General features: G+C 44.4%; 1 protein-coding gene across 1 annotated transcript in view; it reads left to right on the top strand.

Moving 5' to 3' along the window:
- The window catches only part of WNK2 (WNK lysine deficient protein kinase 2), a 121,455-nt gene that overhangs the window by 64,140 nt on the left and 36,666 nt on the right, over positions 1 to 20,649 (top strand). The window contains exons 8-19 of the mRNA XM_009332584.1: positions 537 to 733; positions 3,468 to 3,620; positions 7,171 to 7,362; positions 8,422 to 8,961; positions 11,561 to 11,869; positions 14,741 to 14,790; positions 17,339 to 17,504; positions 17,585 to 17,701; positions 17,864 to 18,031; positions 18,260 to 18,305; positions 19,533 to 19,649; positions 20,135 to 20,646. Of these exons, the coding sequence (XP_009330859.1) occupies positions 537 to 733; positions 3,468 to 3,620; positions 7,171 to 7,362; positions 8,422 to 8,961; positions 11,561 to 11,869; positions 14,741 to 14,790; positions 17,339 to 17,504; positions 17,585 to 17,701; positions 17,864 to 18,031; positions 18,260 to 18,305; positions 19,533 to 19,649; positions 20,135 to 20,646 (2,567 nt within the window). The remainder of the gene's footprint in view (positions 1 to 536; positions 734 to 3,467; positions 3,621 to 7,170; positions 7,363 to 8,421; positions 8,962 to 11,560; positions 11,870 to 14,740; positions 14,791 to 17,338; positions 17,505 to 17,584; positions 17,702 to 17,863; positions 18,032 to 18,259; positions 18,306 to 19,532; positions 19,650 to 20,134; positions 20,647 to 20,649) is intronic.

Raw genomic sequence — 20,649 nt, 5'->3', positions numbered from 1 at the left:
ATCACTGCAAACCTGCAAATTATTTTGTTATCTGTTCTTCATCTTGAGGTATTGCTGTATACTTAAGTAGGGTATGATTTGCTGAACTAATAAAGCATACAATATAAAGAATTCTGTAATTTTCAGTGCTACTAATAAAAAAGGTGTTAAAGTCAGTACATCCCTGGGAGATCTAACTCTAAAAGACTCCATGACCTGTTACGAACGTTACAACTGGGGGCTTCCTTTCCTTTCATCCTACAAAATCTAGAACCGTCTGCAATTCTTAATGTCAACCTTATGCCCTTTAAAGGAAATGTCAGTGTGCCTAAAATATCGTCGTGCACAGAAATCCATGGGGATGGTTTTTGGCTTAAGAGAAGCAGTATGCGCTTTTTGTAGAGAATAATGTTTGTGTTGTATAATTTATTTATATAATGGAAAGGGCTAGGGTAGTAAAAATGCTAATTACGTAAGCCTGTGTTGACCTTGCTCTAAAATCATTACTTGAACGTTTGGAGTTGTTGAGCTTTTAATAAAAACTATTGTTCTTTCAGCTGACAGCACATTTGACAGTGGCCAGGGGTCCACTGTTTATTCAGACTCCCAAAGCAGCCAGCAAAGCGTCATCTACTCGTCTCTGCCTGATCCAGGACCTCCGGCTATCCAACGGGTGTATAGCCCACCTCTGAGCGAGAGCCAGGCTGTGCCCCATAGCCTTCAGCAGCTGGGGCACTACCAGCAGCCCTCAGGAGTAAGTCCAAAGCTTTTCAGAATCATTCTGTATCCTAGATCATACTTAACGGCTCATTTATGCTCTTGTTTTCAGTAGGTGTGGATTCCAGGGCTTGCTTCATGTATTCCTCACTCAGCTCTACCAATGGTGACTTGCTTAGTAATGCATTTCTAGTTGATCTGAAATGTGCGCTTAGTAGATGGTGTCTGGCTAGCTACATTTGCCGTTCTGAAGAACCGCTTCACTGGCAGCTGTCACACCTTCAGTAAAAAAGCTTATCAATCCCTGGTCACTGAACTACATTAGTAGCTTTGCAATTACTAGTTTTAAATTCCCGCACGTATTTGAGAACTGTTTTGTTTGTTCACTGTCAATATAGCCACACATTATTGTTCCTTCATTTGTTCAAGAGCCTCTTGGGTCTGATGTTTCTTCCAGTTCTGACAAAAGTCACGCATCCAGTCCCTGCCTCTCTGGCTCTGGGTTTGGATTTAATCTTGCACAGAGATGGCAACGTACGTCCATTACTGAGGCTCCAAAATCAGGCACTGGTAGCCCAGTCAGACATTCATGCTTGCTCCCGTTTTCATGCTGTTATGACCTTGACCAAAAGCAATTAATGGAACTACTGGTGCAAGAACAAACACATGCGAGTGAACATAAATCTTCAGGCGCTTCCAGTGAGAGGCACAACATGAGCACGTTGTGTCCTTCAGAAGCTGTGGCAGCACCGTGTTCCAGTTCCAGCCTGCACCCACTACACAGGGCAGGCAGTGCTCGTGCTGCCTTTCGCCGCCACGGTGACCCCGTCGTGGCTTTGACTCCAAACGCAACGTCCCTTCCCCAAGAACCGCGAGAGGAAAACGTGTATCTGCAGACTGGAGAAGAGGCAGCAGGCGCATCGCCTCTGGTGGCATTGGGGACCTCTGCACACCCTGCGGAGCTAATGGCTTCTCAACAGCCTCGTCAGACGTGCCTAGCCTGTTTATGTCAGTCTGGCCAATATCAAAACGCGTCAGAAGTCTTGATGCCTGTTGAAAATGCTCACTCCCCCAGTAGCCAACTCCCAGAAAACTCAGTGTCTCAACCTCTCCTGCAAATCAGCAGGCCGTGGGGCAGGAGTTTAGAGCTGCCTCTGTTACATGAATCTTTACAATACATAATTAGCCAAAAGACCAGTTCTTCTCCTGTGAAATGTGCAAGGGTTGCAGAAAACGTTCTGCCTTCTGAATCCTGCGATGGCGGAGAAGCCAGCGTGCCTGGATGGTCCCAGCCCTGCTGTGAAGTGTGCGCTGGCAAAACACCGCTGGCGGAGAGCAAGTTGGTGACTGCAGCTACCCCGAGCAGTGGAAGAAACCTGCCTAGTAAAAATGATAGTAATGATGTGGTAGGTTAACTTTTTTTTTTTGTTTCATCCTATTTGACTTAAGAGAAGAAAAAATAAAATCCAGGACCAATGGTCTTTTCCTGCTTGATCCAGGTTTACCCTACGTACTTGGGAAGTGCATAATTTCCCTGGTTTTACCTTATATTTTCCAAAATGCCTGCAAGAAGTTGTGAACTGTACTTTGTGAATGCATTGAAACGTGACTCCTGAAGGAAGAAAATTCATCCTTGGCATCTGTAGCCAGCTCCCTCCACCATGGAAACCACCTTTCCCGTGTGCATACGTCTCCTGGGATGCATCCTTCCTCCTTTCCCGTTCACCTGAAGCACTACCTTAACAACTCGTAACTATAACACTCAAAAGGCACATCTTGAGCAGAATTTTTTTTACTAATTTTTTTTTTTTTATTAAATTGAGCTGTGCAGCACACTCTCTTAGAGCAGACTCATTCTTTCCATTGATAGGTTTCAGTAATTTTAACCTAAATGCATTACTTTTTTCGTGATTGAGGGTTTGGCAAGATAATAACTTTTATTCACGAGCAAAATATTTCTCCTAGCCTTTCATTTTCTGATGGGGTTTCCATATTTTTTTTTCTTCCTGCGATAACCTAAGTAAAAAGTTCCAAGGTTTGAAAATCTCAACGAAGACAGGAAACAAAAGTCTGACTCAAAACCTTCCATTTTCCAAGAAAAAAAAAAAAATCACTATTTATCTGGGAGATTATTTACGAAGATAACAAGCACATAACTGGAGCTGTAGTAGGTTGTTTTTTAGGCTTATGAGCCTCAGTCTGACATACTGTTTATTTTTAATTTATCTACTTTGAGCTGAAGTTTGAGAACTGCTGTTGTTACAAACCTTATCTGAATTTCTTTTAATTTTTTTTGTTTTCACTTCCACTGTGGTTTTAATTTGTTTCTCATTTCTCTATTCATTTTCTTGGCATCCATTTCAAGTAAATTACCTGCTTTTTTGGAAGATAAAGATTCTTTATGAAATTATAAAAATCTTCGCGAAGATAAATTTGTTTTTCATCCAGTTAACGGCTTGTGGTTGCTGTTGGCATATTCTCACCGTGTGTGTGCTTTCAGTGGTTTTACTGGTCTGCACGCTTGCTTCCAGAAAGAAACGCAAAGCAGTTTGGATGTCTTATCTGGAATTTGACGGCTTCTTTTCCTCGTGTTTAGATTAAGTAACTTCTTCCTTTCCTTGCAGATAATTTTTCATATTTTTTTTTTCCCCTCTGTGTTGAACCAAGTACCCCGTAGAGTATTCCCTTGCACCTGTATTCTTGGTGAACCGTTGCAGAGACTCTTAACGTGAGGGTGACTCTTCTCTAAAGCAGTGCTCTCCCTCCTGCAGCCTGGCCTCCCCGCGGTTCAGGCTGCGCCCGCGGTGGTCTCCCAGCGGCCCCAGCACTACCAGGAGCCGGCGATGCCGTCCCCCGTCGTCCAGCCCACCACCGTCGCCCCCCTGCAGCTGGGGCAGCCGCAGCCGGGGGTCCCCAGCCAGCAGGTGAGAGCTTGGCCGCTGCCGAAAAGCGCTTTTCTCATCCCATTCCTTGCCCGTGCTCTGCTTCAACCCATACCCGTAGCAAGTGTGAGGTGTTTGAAACTATTGAGCTGCAGCTGGAGAGATTTAGGGATGGGGCAAAGGGCGCTGGGTTTAAGGGACGGGAGAATAACGGGCTCGAGGACAATCGTTGTGTGATACCTTGGAACGTCTTGATGTAGCTTAAGACTTCTCTTCCATTGTGGCTTAACAGCATTGGCTTGAAGCCTTGCATTGATTTCAATGTACTACCTTGGTCCTTAGAAACCAAATAGTTTTTTTATTAATTTTGTGTTATTATTTGGCACCTCCTTTCTAGCCTTTCTAAAAGCTTAGAAGGAGACTCTGTTGCCTGGTGTCAATTGTCTTTAAATCCTCGGCGATGCTGCTTTTTGACTTGTGCACGCGTGTTAAATATAGTTCCGTATAGGCATCCAGCCAGTAGCTTTATCTTCCAAGAGAAGAATCTGTCTCTCGCTGAATTGTTTCCAAATAGTAATTCTTTGTGCATTTCGAATTAACCAAATTCCCCCCAAAACCTGTGTTCCTTAAAGGCGTTTACCGAAACACCTCTGTCGAGCAGCTGAGGGGCAGCTGCGAAGGCTGCAGTCGCCTCCTCGTGCGGAGGTGGTGTCAGCCTGTAAGGAATGCAGCCACAGACCCGTACAAGGTGGTAATTCGTGGCTCATTTTTGTGGTTCTACCAAAAGCCTTGGCTTCCTTCGGTAGAAACTGTTGATGGGGCTGGGGAGTGTCTGTACGACACTTTTGACTGGCATGTATCATGCCTCTCCAAACCTTTTTAGTTATCAACATTTATCTCACAGGTTGGTTTGTTGTTGTTGTTTTTTTTTTTTAATGTGCCCTGTTCTTCTGAAAGCATCAGTATAAGAACAATGTAATTTGGTCTCCTGGAAAAACACATGCTTATGTGAAGTTTTGTCATATATCATGATTTTTTTCTAAAGGGCAAAGATATTCTCATGGTTCTCTCAGCCAAAAATTTTACGCTTATGCAGATTTAGGATCTCACCAGTTGCACAGATCTCTAGTGGCCTCTGGAGCTTCATGCTGACAGTTCAAAATCTGTTGTTTATTTTCCCTCCATGAGTAAATGCTGGTTTGGAACAGGATATTTGCCCAACTTGCTCAATTTCTTTCACATGCCCTTTCCTCACAGCGTTGCTGTCTCTTGAAATAATTCTATCCCTGATAGTAAAAGGGTTTAATAACTATTCTGTCTTTGTTTTCTAATCTTGCCAGGAAGCCCAATAAAAGACAGACTTTTTACAGTATTATTATCACAGAAATAGGTAAAATGATAAAGTTTCTGTGCAGGACTTCCCAGAGCACCTGTGTGCCCCAGGCAGAAGTAGGTCTGGTGTTCCCAGAGCCTCCAGGCATGATGCTCTAAGCAGTGGAGATCTGCAGTCTGTTGTAAATGAGCGGTAGGGCAGGTCAAGAGAACGGGAAATCAGATGAGAAAATTAATCTGTCTAACAGAATGGAATGTATGGATCTTGTATGAATATTCACTGATGGCTCAGACACGTGGGATCGATATTGCATCTCCTCATTATTTTTTTCCAATTTGGGTATCTGTGCATTTATAATGTTAAGGTTATAATGAGGCAAAGTTAGCGTAATTCATTTGGATATTTTCCCCTCCCTATGCTTCATCCAATTCACAAACGTTTTGTAAAACACAAGTTGACTTGAAAACGGAGGCTTAAGGAAGCTGCTTAGTTCCACGAGCACAGGTTTTTTTCTGCTCTTAACGCAGTGTCCCCTCGAGTCGAAGGTGTGTTGACCAGCCTGTGTCAGCGTGCTCAATCCTCAGTTATCTGTGGGCAGCCTGTCTGAGCTGCAGATTAACCCAGCCAGGGATGCCGAGATACCTGAGCTTGGCTCTGTGTGCTGGCAGGGTTTATTAGCTCCAGCCCAGCACCGTGTGAGTGTGACTGTTCTGCCCCGGAGGTCGGGTCAGGTCTGGCAGGATTTTCCCGTGCTGCAGAGCTGAGGAGCCTGGTGGAGCAGAGCTCGCGCGGTGGGATGAGTCGGGGCTCAAGTGGGGGCTGCCCCGATGCCTCAGGCGGGGTCCATCTCGGCCAGTTTGCTCTGTCTTACCACCAGTGCCAGGCCAGCTCCTGCTGAGCCCCTTGTTTGCATTGGCGCTGCCGTTCTCTTGAGTTTGGGATTCTATTTGGGTAAATGCCCCTGCTTTCCCAAAGCCTGGAATGGGAGAAACTGCAATACAGAGCCACGTCATTGTTTTTTTCTTTAATGTGGCAAGATGAATACTCCGACAGGACTAATAAACACTGCAGGAGCTGAGCCGGTGCTGTGCAGAGTTATTCAATGCCGCCTCCAGCATGTCTTGCACTGCTTGTGGCATTCGGTGCATTCAGCCCCGGACACTCGATACCAGTTGCCAAATACTCTTTTGTTCACTGATCCTTGTATTGGAAACTTACCAGTCGTGGTTGAATTTTAGCTATTTAAGGGTGGACGGCATCCTGCTTCCTTGATACATCTTCTACAGTTTTATTGTATTAGTACCTAAAAACTCTGGTTGAAGACTCCTGCTACTAAAAAAAGCGCAGAGCAAAATATTACGATACTGATTTACGGTGGAAGTGGCGAAGATGAAAGATCATGATGCTTGGCTATTCATTTTACAGTTACCTTTGACCATCGGGCGTGATGTTAGGTTCCCTGTGCTGCAGAGCCCGGGTGAAGCGGTCAGTCCTGTGGTCCCACGTAGGTCAATCCGGAGCCGACGTGGTGCCTCGGTGCCATGCTTCTGAAACAGAAGATTTTTTTTAAAGTACTTTCAGCATTGATTAGGGGAACTGAAGAAGGAGATACCGGTAGCATGGAAAATGCGAAAGTTTGTTACTGATTATTTTCAGCTTTAACACGGCTTTTTATTTCTGTTCTACTGCATGAAATCTGGCAGGCCGGTAGAGCACTGTTTTCCCTGGAGTGGTAAAACGGCTTTTTTGGCTGCCACGTTTACTACAGCACCTCAGAAACAACCGGGATCCAGCTTTTACTATAATTATTGTGTTTTAGTCATGTCTCAGGTAGTAAGCGTTGTATATTTCCATGCCTGCTACATTATGTAGTCAGCTTTTGAATGCCAAGGTTAGCTGGGTATAAACTGCGTAGTAGGAATCTTTGGAGTTAGTAGGTGGGGATTTTACAGGGCCAACTAGAACCATCTTTGGGATTTAAAGAGTCTGAGTCGTTACAAATAACCTTTCCAAGACAGCTAGAACTTGTCTTTTCGGGTAACGTATCTTGCATTTAAATGTGTTTTAAACATAGGCTCTTGTACAGCGTTTACATTAGGAGCGCCCTTGTCTTCTATAAACCATCCCTACGCCGAGCGACAGTTCTGTTCTGACTGTGCGGCTTGAACTAGAGAGAGAAACGGGTGGCCGTGTCCAGCGAAGTGGTTCTTTCATAATACACAGGCTATAACCTCTTCTTACTCTTCTTTCCTTTCCCAGCAGCAACCCCTGTCGCAGCAAGCGTCTCTGCAGCAGGTGCTTGCCAGCCAGCCGGTTTGCCCAATCCAGCCTGCGGCCCATCTATTGCCCCAGTATCAACCCCAGACCTCTCAGGTGGCAGCTAGCAGTACACCACTAAAGCCCCTGCAGATATCGACTGTGCCGCAGCTTCCGCCGGTGGCCCCTTCCCAGGTAATATCTTTGAAAACGGTGTGTGAATACATCCGTTTGAGTAAAGCTTTCCAGCTAATAATTAACGTGATTTGCAGTTTTTGTGTGGCTATTTTGAATGCATGCCAATTTAATTAGTCCATAAGAATATAGCTGTTTCCTAATTCCTGTATATTTCTTTACTATTTGTTTTTGTTTGGTGAAGCAAAAATCTCCTTTGTGAGCAATCCCGTGTGGTGCCTAGAGAATCCAGTGAAAGGCAGTTACAAAATTGCGATAACTGCGTTTTTTGTTTTGTTTTGTTTTGCCCCCCCTCTCTGGCATACTCTCTTCCCCATCCCAGGCTTAAGAGCATGACAAGTTGCCCATTTCTGTTGTTTTTGAGCTCCTGACTTCGCCACTTCCCGCAGCACCCACCCCCCACCCCCTCAGCTCTCAGCCCTGTTTCTGTTTTCGGTAGCAGGGACGGACCCTTCCCTTGGCCCGGAAGGGTTTGTTGGTGCTATCGGTGTGTTTGCTGGTGACAGCCACTATGACGTGAAGCAGCTTGCGCCAAAAGGGAAGAAGCAAGCTGCTTCCGTGATGACAGGGTAGTTAGTCCGCTATGTCACCGGGAGGTTTTGATTATAAAAACCCTTTTACGGGATCTTCTGTGCTGCCTGGGTTGCAGCCAACCTGTTTAAAGACAAGGGTTTTAAATTGTCTTACTGAATTTTGCATGAGAGAGTTTTGCATTTTTTTCTGGTCCAATCAATTCCTTTCCATTTCTGTTAAAATGAAAGCAGCTTTTAATTAGTATGTTCCTTGAAGGCTTCCAGCTAGTGTTACAAATAGTTTTAAGCTCCTAAGGTATAAAAACGTCCCCCCCAAATGAAATTCTTTCTCTTCTGCTAATGATTTAAGCATAAATCGGTTTTTATTACTGTTTATAAACCTCAGGAAATGAATGGAAGTGATTAACAGACAGACATAATTATCATCGTGGCACAGGTGATTTCTACGTACTTGTATGGCAAATGAAACTATTTTGTACCATCAGTGAAAGCGCTTGCAATTTATGTGATATTATATTTTTTTCAGATTCCTCAGTTTCCTGTCATTCCTGCAATTACTCCTCTGGCAGGACTTGACAGCCTTCCTCCAAACCTCTCTGATATACCTGCTGCAAACGTGCCCCCCATACCTGCTCCTTCTCAGTATTTTGCTCCGGCCGTGATCTTACCCAGCCTCCCCATGAACCCCACTCTGCCTATGGCACCGAACTCCCCTGCCCTCCCCATGCAGGCGGTCAACCTTCCTCATACGACCGTGGCTTCTTTGGTCTTGCCCTGCCAAACAATAGTGCCAAATATGTCGGCTGCTACGATACCGTTGCTTGCCGTGGCTCCGCCGGGAGTGCCGGCGTTGCCACCGCATCACGGGGTGCCCCAGCTCCCCCAGCAGCAGATGTACCAGACCACCTTCCAGCAGATCATTCAGAGCGAAGCGCCCTCTCCCCATCACACGCAGAGCACGCAAGCAGTGCCCCAGCCGCAGCAACCTCCACCTCCGCAGTCACTTCAGCCAAGCATAATTCATCCTTCAGAACAGCCTCTGCCTGCGCCTGGGGCTGGTCACCAGGTAATCCACCGGGCGTGGGGCCGTGTCGATGCTGGACCGTAGGGTGGTTACTGAACGCAGGCGTTCCCGGGGCTCGCTCCGTTGTAAACACGCAGTGGGGAGGTGCTTTGGTTTTTTTTTTTTCCTTGCTCTTAAGATGTTTTGTTAACTTCTCGACCTTGGTCCCGGAGGTGGTTGCTAGAGGTGCAAAGTCAGGTGGAGCAGGTGAGGTCTTAATCCAGGGACAGGTGAATATCGAGGGGGTACAGGGAATAATCTAACGGGCTTTGGAAAGTGAGCAGATGAGCACTTTTTGAATCCCCTCTTCCTTCTCGAAGCGTGAGCTGTCAGTCTCCTGTGGCAGGGGAAGAGGCTGGGCCGTGACAGCAGCTGCACAGCCTTGCTGATGCCTTTGCTCCGGTCTGCGCACGACGCCCGCGCAGGCTGTTGTATGCTCATGGCGAAACAGGGGCAAGCTGGCAGGAGTGGGCGAACCGATGGGGCGGTTTTGATGTAGGACTGCTTTAAAACAGTAAAGGGAAATGGCCGTTCGACAACGACTCCAGAAAAGTGCACGGAAGAGGTCTATCAGACAAGAATGAATTCTAGCTGCAGACCCTTTCCCCCTTAAAAGAAATGAAGCATAAAATGGAGCTTCTAATATTAGCACTATTTACAAGAGAACTGGTTCAGGACTTGTTGACAGAGTCTGTGAATACTTCTGTTGCCACATCTGTGATATGACAACATGAAATGCAGTCTGACCCAAGCAGGAGAGAGCACTAAGCCTGTTAATAATAGCATTCTTGAAAATCTGTGTTCTACTACATCACTTTGCCATAACATATTGATTAAAATTCATAACATCCCATTTCAACCTGCCATATCACGGCATCTTCAAAGTAGTACCTCATTTTTAAATTTCTCTCTTCAGCCGTATATTTGGTACAGAAATATTGTTTGTGAAAATGTAGACAACACGGAGCCCGGGACAGTTGCCGCTGAGCTCGTTAGCCATAGTGTTTCCGACGGCTTTAGGGGGAATTGGATCGGGCCCGTTACGCACAGCAAGCACGGCAAACACCAAAACTGGAGAACTGATATTCCCAAACAGTCCTGACACAGTCATTATCTATCAAATATGTATGCAAGAATTTCATAGTAATTTTTTTAGGATGAAATTTTTAGGATAAATAGTAATTTTTTTAGGATTAAAAAAATAGTTATTACAAACAAAATGGACAAGTGCAGAGGAATATTCAAAAATACATTGTTCTGTGTTTTAAAGTACTTTTAATAGAGAAGTATTTCTGTAAATAAAGGCTTTGCAATGCACTGCTGTTTTGGCAGTTGATGTTTAGCTCCTCTGAGTTTAGTTTTGCCCAGGTAAATTATCCATTGAAACATTTTGTGAATTATTCTAGTTATATAAGATTTAAAAAAAAAATAAATAAAAATCACTGCTCTTCTGCAATGTACACCACAGTTGCTATTCTAACAGCCTCCACTTAGGCAGTCGTGTAACTGTTACGTGTTGCGAAGCACACCGCGTCTTTATTTTTATCCTCATTTAAACCTGGAATAACAATTTCGGCTCATATGCAGAATCTGCAGAGAGCATGCAGTAACGAAATTGTGTGGCCTAGTTCTCATCTGAGTCTTGATTTTTTTTTTTTTAATATATTCTCCAAATAGTCTAAATTTCTAGGTGATGATACCTTAAAGTAAAAATTAGACAGGGTTTTACCTAATACTAAAAAGCCTGCTTTCTTCCATATTTTCCTTTCTTAACTTTTTCCTCTTCCCACAAGCTCAGTCCCCTTGGAAAAATACATGGTGTACCTAAAAGGAGAATGTTCTGTTCTTAAATGTACAACAGAACTGCTATGCAGAATAACAACAGTCTCTAAGGTAGCGGGCATCTAATCGCATCAGTCCGGTTCCCACAAAGCACTTACGCACACGAGTTATTTTAATGCACTGAAGAAATCCACTGAGATAAATGAAACTTCCTCTGTGTGTGTGACACAAGGAAGCGTTTGCAGGATTTGGGGCCTCGTTGCTTAGCGTGTCAAGATTTAAGTTGTCTCTTAAATGTTTTAACTAAATGGAAAACAACATCTTCCGAAAGACACTGGTGTATATTCAGTAAAAAAGAGTTAATTGTGTGGTCTATACCAGCTACTGGTTCTACATATAAAACAGATTTTTTTTTTTTTAAATCCTAATTTAGATTACAGGTAGAGTATATTTTTCTCTGCATGGACGTTGTGGTATGCTCCTTGAAAGAAGAGCAAACTATTCAGGACAATGAATTCATAATCTAAGATTTTAATTTCTTAGCAAAATATGGCTTTGTTTCCATAAATGAAGTAGCGCCTGAGCAATACACACACTGTCATAATTATACAGGAAGAATCCTCAAATTTTTGTCTGGCCGTTTGAAAGCAAGTTTAAACTCCTAAGTAGTCACCTTTCCAAGCAGAGACCACACAAATGCGGTCTCACTGCAGAATTATAATCCTTTTTCCGTGAACTCCGGTGGCTTTAGTACCCCGGCATGTAAGTCACAAGCACTCTAAGTAGAGATTTGTTTTAATAGCTGTCTGTTGTGTTACAGCAGATTACTGGACACGCTCAGTATGCTTTGGAAGCTGGAGCCCAGGTGCCCGTGCTGCCTGTGCAACCTTCGATAGTCATGTCACCGCCTTTGCAGTTGCAGCCTGAACTGCTGCCTCCCCGCGTCGCTCCAGAAGGCATTCCGCAGATTCATGGCAGCCTTGCTACAGCGAGTCCGCCCGTCCCCGTAGATCGCTGTCTGCCTCTTCAGCCTTCTGGTCTGCTGCAGCTTCAGCCCGATCTTTCCCAGCCGCTGGGTCAGCAGCTCCCAGCTCCCTCCTCAGCCGTCCAGGCAGAGGCATCTCAAGAGGTAGAGCCCTTTCCTCTGAAGTAACTCACCAGCTTCACCCTTAACCTTCTTTCTTACTCCTTTGCGAAATAATGGGCTTATTTCACAAGGGAGATTATCCCCGCTCATCATATAGAGCCGCTTGTCCTAGATGCCAGCAACTCTGGGTCAGCAAAAAATTGGCTATTTCAGGCGAAGCTGGAAAATGCATGTTGTACCTTGTGAAACGTCTCCTTGAAGTAATGAGGCAGCAGGACTAAGTACCTCTTTGTCCGTAGCTGAGCACAAACGCAGAGCTAGGTATTACTTTCTTTAAGTGCTGTGGGTCAGTGAGAAGCTGTTCTGCAGAATTTCATCCATGTTTTGTCCAGTCTTGTTTTAAATGTCTCAAGCACTTGTGCAAACAGCCGTCATTTGCCTTAAGAAACCGTTTCATACCCTGATCCTTCACTATGTAAAAGCTCTTCATGTTCCTCAGCTTGAGCCTTATTCCCATTTCATTTAGCGTTGTATCCTCCTGTATTGCCTGAATTCTAGTCTAGCCCTGGGATTCGTGTTTCTTCAGATATTCATAGGCATTCCCAATTCTCAGTGGTCACACAAGCAAGATACATTTTATTGGTTTTCTTTATAAAACTGTCAGCTCCTCCTGTCTGCTATTTTGACTTTTCTTTCCACTCCCGTAATTGTTTAACCTTCAGTCTTGACGGAATGTCACAGAGCATTTCCTCTTCAACTCTTTAATAAGCAAAGCAAAACAAAGCTTTTGGCATTTGTACCAGATTTCAGTAAATAACTCTAATTTGTTCTCCACTTCTGAATGGAAACGTCCCTCAGCGATTCTGCTTTCAGAATTGCTCCTCTTGAGGCTCTCTGTTCTGAGCTACCTTTCCTCCCAAAGTAAGTTTCCATCTTTTCAAACTGAATCTCTTGGGGTTTTGGGTTTTTGGTTTTGGTTTTTGAAACCCGTGCTTCCATGCACTTGCTGCATGCCTTGACTAAACGGTACAGCCTACGAATTTCGTTAGCGGTACAGCTTAACTCCTCTTCCAGATGTTCAGTAAGGATGCTGCTAATACTAAAACTAGATTCTAGTTCCCCATTTTGCCTGTTCTTCTAGTGTCAGTCTAATTCTTGTAAAATAAATACTCGTGCTGTGATGCCGGACGTTTCCTGGTGAATTTCTGTGTCCTCTGGGTTAGTTATAGCAGAAACATATAGTGCTTCACTTGCAGAATCCCCTAGTAAAGCCTGGCTGTGTCAGGCACATCCCTTACTCAAGGTATTTCTCCTCCAACTGCCTTTTTTCTGTACGCACAGCTCACGTCGGGTTCCATGCTGATGCCAAAGGTACAGCCTTCAATGCAGGGGCCATCCCATGAGAGATTCTGGAAATATGAATGAACCTCATTGTTATTGTGCAGCGTGATACGGGGGATACAAGTTGTCCTACATTACCTGAGAAATCCATGCCCACTGAGGCACGTGTCTGTCCTGTCACTTTATCATATCCCTAGGAACGTTTAACCACTGTTTTGCTAACTTCATTCTCATATTTCATCTGTAAGTTCTCTCCTTCAATTGAAGAAATCAATCCAATATCGTAGGATGGTCAAATGGATCAACGTGCTCCCCATGCTGACCTTATGACATATATTGCTAAGGTTTTCTTGGCTGTAAGAGGAGGGTCATAGCTGTATATGTTCGAAACACTGCATTTTGTTGCTACTCTGCCATAACGTTTTTATCTCTTATCTTTTGTTTAAATGTGTGGCAGTGCTCACATCCAAAGCAGTCTGAACTGACCAGGCAAATGAGATTTTTGTAAGGCACTTGATCAAGCACGTTACTAAAATTCAGATACATTATGTCTGTGTTCTCACTGTTCATCAATTTTGCAGTTTTACCGAAACTGCAGTCAAGCTGGGCGTGGCATACGTGTGGCATTATAAGCGATGAGCGGGGGTGACTGGTTAACCGCTAAGCTTTTACGCCGGTCTACCAACTGCTTTGGTATTAAGATGTAGTGATGACAGTCAGGGGCTTGTTTCTAGCTGTGTGTCTGTAGAAGGGTTTTAGACGTATGCTTGCTTATATATATATAAAAAATATATATATTTAAAATTATATATATTTATGAATATATTTGGGGGGGTGTATACATACACAGTTCTATACATGTATGGGCGGGGGGGGTCTGTGTATATATGTGATAAGTTTGTTGCGGTAGGGCCAGCAGCATCGTCACCACAAAGTCTGTGAAAACAGGTCGGCCCAGTGCGAAAGTCACGCTATCGATGTCTGTCCTAGCATTGCAACCAGGGAAGAGGGAAGCTTTTAGGGAAAATTTCTATTGTGTAGAGAGCAAGAGGACATGATATGAGAGCGGTGTTTTTAAATAATGATTTTTTCATCTTTTATTTGTAAGTTCCCCAGAAATTTTCGCAATAAGCCAAGTACAATGAAAATACTTAACATATTTCAGGAAACTATACAAAGCAATGAAGCAAATTAGTTTATACTTTATATCCATTAAAAAAACCCCAAACATTAGGTAGGTGCTGATGTGGATTTGTCCTGCAGTCAGGTTTTTTCCATTGTGGTGAGAACTGTTTTGTTTCCCTCGCCACCTCTTCTGCTTTAGAGACAGCAGAAGGGGACTAGCAGATTAGCGGCTCTGTCTTAAAAAGTGGTTGTGCACCGATATCGATGCTTTGGACAGAAGAAATGTTGGGAGGGTACAACGGGACGTTTATTTTTTTCTGAGTTCCAAGAATTGGTTAAACAGAATGGTTTAGGATTACTGGTGTCTCAACAGCAAAGCTTTCTTAAAGGTGTTTTTCATCTGCCAATATAATGCATTTACTTAAATGACTTTTTCTTACATTTTAGGAGCAGGCAATACAGGACAAACTTCAAACTCTGTCACAGAGCTGTGAAAGGTATCCTTATAATCTCTTTGGCATAAGAAATGTTTTCTTTCTGGAGGCTGTTTTTCCTCTCTCTCTCTTTACAAGGCTAAGCCAAATGCCCGGCCTTTGCCTTGGCTGAGAGAAGAGTAGCAGGAGCTGACCAGGAGGAGATGGAAGGGTGCACATCTAGGGAGAAAGCTGCAGATACTCTGTGTGCAGCGTGCCTATTTTAGCTCCTCCAACTCTTAATTCTGTAGTTCGGGTGCTGCATCCTAGCCTTCCATGTATGTACAACAGCTTTCATTTCAACGTGTAACCTCTTTTGTTAAGATAACTGAAGTGGTACAGTCCCTGGTTTGGATGCCGTTGGACCTGTATAAAGACATGCCACGCTAGTATAACGGGGTATACAGTTTATTCCCTCTTCGGACTGGGTATGCCTGTATCACCTTCTGTAATGACCTTTCCCCAGGTACGTTAACGGGGACTGGGGTATCGGTGAGAGTTGTGTGTGAGCCACTCAAAGGTATCGTTACAACAAGCGTTAGGACACGCGGCCAAAGCCCGTTCTGTGGTTTTGCAGTGCGCGAGGTCACACTCAAGCTTAGTAATGCTAACTGCAGAACTAACGATAAATAACCCCCAGAGCCAGCTCAGCACTCCTCAGAAACGAAAGCAAATTTCCATTTTTGCCAGCCCTCCTCTGCCTGTTTCTGTACTGGGAAGCCGCAAGGTTTGGAGGAAGCAGTGAGGAAGAGCCCTGGAGAGGAAGGCTCGCTGCTGGACTGGAGAGGGGCTGACTGGGGTGGTGGCTGCTGCTTTGGGGGCAGGACTCCCCCTCCCCAGGCAGCTGCTGCTCCCGTGCTACAGCTCCTGCTTCGGCACGAGCAGTAAGCCAGGTTTTTCAGTGTTTGGATATGGATAAGGTAGATACGAACAGTGTGTGTTCATAAGCAGCTGAATGCCTTGCCTAATGCAGGAGCCAGCACCAACGTTGTTCTTACTGAGTATAAAGCTTTGGGGGTAGGATTTTCGTGACCCTTTTCTATTTTCCTGAGTAGACAAGATGAGTTAAGTTTATGAACTTTGGAGACACCTCTCTCCTACTGTTTCCATCCTGCCCCACCAAAAAAGTTAGCCTGACACAAGTCAATGCAACCCCACAACCTTAAAATGGAACCTTTTTTCCCCAAGAGTTTGCTACTTTTAAATACTGCATGGAAAGTGAAATCTAATTTTTCATGACTATAGGTTAGTTCTGGCTATAAATAAGTTACATAAAATGAGTTCATTTTGTCTATCTAATCTGTTGTAGAAAGGCACATCAAATTTTCAGTCATCTATTGAATTCTAATTTGCCTGTTCCAGAATTGTGTTTGAGAAGCTGACTGTCGTGACTGCAGCAGCACGGGGAGTCTGTGTCAGCACACGTCTCGTAGTCGTACAGGGAGGTCTCTCTTTTCCAGGTGCATAGGTAACTCAGCGCTGGAGTTGGGTTGTGCTTTTGTAGAGTGGAGGGTAATGGCACATGAATCGAATGGCTGGCAATTGCAGCAAAGATGTGACCTATATCCTATGCGCAAAATGTGTTCACTTTCCTAACGTACAAGTTGCACATACAAGGTAGCTGCAAAGGGAGTAGAAATAGGCTGCTCTGTGCAACTGGTGCAGAACAAGAAGTAAAGGCTTTAAATTTAAGCAAGGGATCCATAGGTTAGACTTAAATTCTTGTATGCCTGTATGGCTAAATGAACACAAGAATAAATTGCCCAGGAAGGTTGTGAAACCTCCCGGGAGCTTTGTAAGATCAGTTTACACAAACCTCTGTGAGGACTGGTTTAGACAGAGCTGATCATACCTTGGGGTAATAAATAGGCCAGATGGCCTTACAAGGCTCCTTCCTGACATGGTTTTTATGAACCTTTGAAAATTTCCTGCAAATTACTTGCATGTTGATGTTTTCTGTACACGTCATATTACAATAAGGTTGTTAGCAGCTACTGTTTTGGCTGCTAAAAATAATATACCGTTGCTAGCTGGTCATCTGGGATACTGTGGCATAAAACCTTCTTTCTGGTTCCTGAGAACTGCAGAGGGAGGAGAGGCAGTCTCTTACGGGATGCTGTACCGACTTCTCACTCTTTTCCTTCATCTCCGACAAACATAAACTGGCCCCGTTCAGACCTTGTGCTGTGAGTGCTGACAGGCAGGAGTTGAGAAACCTGGACCGTAGGAAAACAGGGACTTGTGCAGTTCAGAGAGGGACCGTAAGGATCCCTGAAGTGAAGGGATTAGGGGATGTATTGATATATTGAGTGATGGGACGTTCCCTATGGTATTGGCAGAAATGTTAATAGGTCATTTCTTATTAGGTGTGATAGCCAGAGAACGTGCCTGACTTGGAGTAGTCCCTTCAGGTGCTGAGCATCTTTCAGTAGCGGGCTCCGTTTGAGCCAAAAGAGTGCAGATGTACACCCTTTTTTTGTTTCAGTCTCTGTTGTGTATCTTACCTATGCGTAACTCCGTCGTGTGTGACGGTGGTTTTATCTTGGGGTTTTTCTCCCTTTCTCTCACAAAGCTACATGAGTCCAGATGTTGCTTCGGGTAAAGAGATGAGTGACAGCTTTGAAGGAGCAATAGGAAGTGGAAAACAAGAAGGAAAGTCTTCAAAGAAACATAAGAAATCTACACGCGCTCGTTCACGCCAGGAGAAGTCCAGCAGACCAAAACTGACCATATTAAATGCAAGTACAATCTCTCTGAGGGCGACTTTCGGATTCCTTCGGCTGTGCCAGAAATAACGGCTGTTAATCTTTGCCTGCAGGTTTGTAACACGGGGGATAAGATGGTGGAGTGCCAGCTTGAAACACACAATCACAAAATGGTGACTTTTAAGTTTGATTTGGATGGCGATGCGCCAGAGGAAATTGCTACCTACATGGTAAGAGTTGGTGATGCGGCTGCCCGCAGTCTCCTAATGCAGCAGGTTGCTTCAGCCAACCTATTCTCATGCGTGCTTGTTGACCAAGCTTCCCGGTAGCTGTGGAACGGCACGTTAATCGAACATTACTGTTTTCCTCTTTATTTTGATGTGGCCTTATAGGTAGAGAATGAATTCATATTGCAGAGTGAAAAAGAGACATTTATCGAACAAATGAAAGATATTATTGATAAAGCAGAAGATATGCTCAGTGAAGATACAGAAGGAGAACGAAGTTCTGATCAGGGCACGAGTCCCCAACAAGATACTGATAGGCTGGAAATGAACGAGGTAAGGAATGTTAAACAAAGATTTCTAGTTTGATTCCTTTTTCTTAACAGCCAGTTGCTGTAAATCAGTTTTACGTCCTGTGTTTATTAAAAAAAAAGTTTCTTAGCTAGAAAAATAATGCTTTTACTCGGTTAAGGCTTACAATGAGCGCTCCTTAGAATGATGCTCCTCTTGCATTGATACAAGCCGGCTAGTTCTTCTATTGTTTCGGTTTTGTTTTTTTAACAGGAGAAGCGGCAGTCTCAAATGAAGACGCCCGTGTATCAACAGAATGGTAAATGTGCCTTTGAATACAAACTTAATCTCAAGCTGTAAGGCAGTGATGAGCTTATGCAGAAGTTTGCTAGGTTCAGGAAGAAATCCACCGGTTACTGGTGGTTGGAAATATATCTAGAAATATGGGTATGACAGTGGTCCCTGCTGTTAGCGACCTGGAAGATCGCAGGGCTAACCTGGATGAATCTAACATCTGGGGATGTTTAGAGAAGCCCTGAATATTTTCAGGGCTGAATATTTTCAGAATTCCACACAAGCCGATAATCGGTGGTGGAACAGTCAAGAGGGTAGGGGCAAGCATACTCTTTCCACAACAGTGACTGCGTTTGCGAGAGAAAGCTGAAAGATTACGTTTGCGTTGGTAATTTAGTTGAAATTTCTAACCCGTAAGTTTTCAGCTACTTTGGTGTTACAGGGGAGGGATCTTGGCCTTCCAAACGCAATTGTATCTGACGGGGTTTTACAGGCAAATAGAACGGGAAGGGAATTTGCCCTTGATTCTCTCTGTAAGTGTGTGCTGGTGGGAAGAACGAACCCTCTGCTGAAGGAAGCATTGTTTCCAAAAGTCTCGTTACTGCGTGTGGCGCTGTGTAGTTGCTCCACGCTTACAGGGCAAGAAGGATAATCTGGAACTTCTTTGACAAGTGCAGAAACTGGGTAATCCTCCAAACTAGACTTTCTGCTCAGAAGACCTGCTTTATTTGTTGCCTGTAAACATCATACAATTTTCTCGGTACACCTTTTTTAACACAACGTTTATATTTCTACTAATGAAAGTGACGCAGCGTGTATAGTTCTGGTTTGCCATTTACGTATGCCAGGCTTTGAAATAAGATGTGGAAGGAAATATTAGCTAGAAGGCTTCCAACGTGGAAAAGTTAAGCTGGATAACCTTTACAAAATTCACAGATTTTTCATTGTGAGAAAACTGTCCACAGTACCGTTAATAAAACTTTCAGGTACATAACTACTGCCCTTCTAAAAGTATGAACACTTGAAAACAAATTTTCAAATAACTTAAAATACATGGCAGAATCAGGAGGCATCGCTGTCTCCCCTCCGGAAGGGATGACAAACAAATTAGGCGCCATTGATTTAATCTTGGCTAATACTGTAGAAGTTCTGATTTTCTTTCTAAACATGGAAATTAAGACTAGGTTTTGACAGATGGTCTGGAATGAATGGAAACTATTGTGTTTACTCTTTATTTTCTTTTCACCTCTAGTTTTGCATACTGGAAAAAGGTGGTTTATTATATGTCCTGTTGTGGAAAACCCTAGTACTGATGCACCAGAATTTTCTCCACCGGTACCTCAGAGCACACAGCAGTCTGAAGGTCCAGGTATTTACAAACTTTATAGAAAATGTTTCCTTCTCCGAAGTTGCTGTGTCATCTCTCTTCTATTCTCACCTGCCTTAGTTGTGATTGTTTCATTTCATTTAGTCGGAGGAAGAAAATGATGAGTTTTAAGTCATGCATTTTAAGTGCGTTTCTGGTATTGAACATTCCTAATCTGAAAATTAGGAATGTTTATTTGAGTTTCAGAACAGTCTCAGTATTTTAACTCTGCCTTACGCTATAAGGTAGCTCAATTTCTAGTCCCTGCTGTTTTAATAAGCAGTGTCTTTTCAGTGCAATACTTTTGCATAATGTGTAATTTTGGGTTCTAATTTGACCTGTATAACAGTTATTTTCTGACGGGAAGCACTAATGGCTTACGGCTAGACGTGGTTATCACTGCAGCTAACCAGGAAGGTTTGCAGTGACTTCCTTTCGTTCTGTGCGGCTCCTAAAAAAAAGTTGACCGGGTGTTTGTATGCTTTTAGACCTGGAGCAGTCGGATGATCAGCAAGCGAGCTCTGCGGCGGCGGATCCGCCTGGTGTCTTAGCTGGTCAGCAGCTTCCCCTGCAAGCAGGTGTATGTGACAGCCCCATCGGAGCCTCTCCATCTTTGGCACAAGTTCCTGCCGCAGCATCTTCCGCCGGCTTATCGAGCCAGGCAGAGTTTTCAGCTCCGGCACTACTGGGACCTGCTCCAAATATCCTAGAGCAGGCGGCTGCTAACGGAGGTCAGCTGGAGTATTCTCCGCTGAAGGCAGCGATGCCCGCTCAGCCGGGCACTCCTGCCCCCCGTGCCGCCTTGCTGGAGGAGCCTTCCGATGCTCTCCTCGCTCCTCAGCACCTGCAGCCGCAGGCTGACGAGGGCACGTGTGTCCCTGACGTGGAGATAGCGTGTTGCAGCGTCGGGCCGCACAAGTCAGTCCCGGCAGCTCCTGCGAAGGCGGCAGAGCTCCGCCCGCTCCCCGTGCTTCCGGACGCCGCCGTTTTGGAACGGCAGGCC

The sequence above is a fragment of the Pygoscelis adeliae genome, unplaced genomic scaffold, assembly GCF_000699105.1.
Source record: "Pygoscelis adeliae isolate BGI_AS28 unplaced genomic scaffold, ASM69910v1 Scaffold349, whole genome shotgun sequence".
Lineage (NCBI taxonomy): Eukaryota > Metazoa > Chordata > Aves > Sphenisciformes > Spheniscidae > Pygoscelis > Pygoscelis adeliae.
The sequence above is the reverse complement of the archived record's forward strand: the minus strand, read 5'-3'. Positions and strand labels throughout refer to the sequence as shown.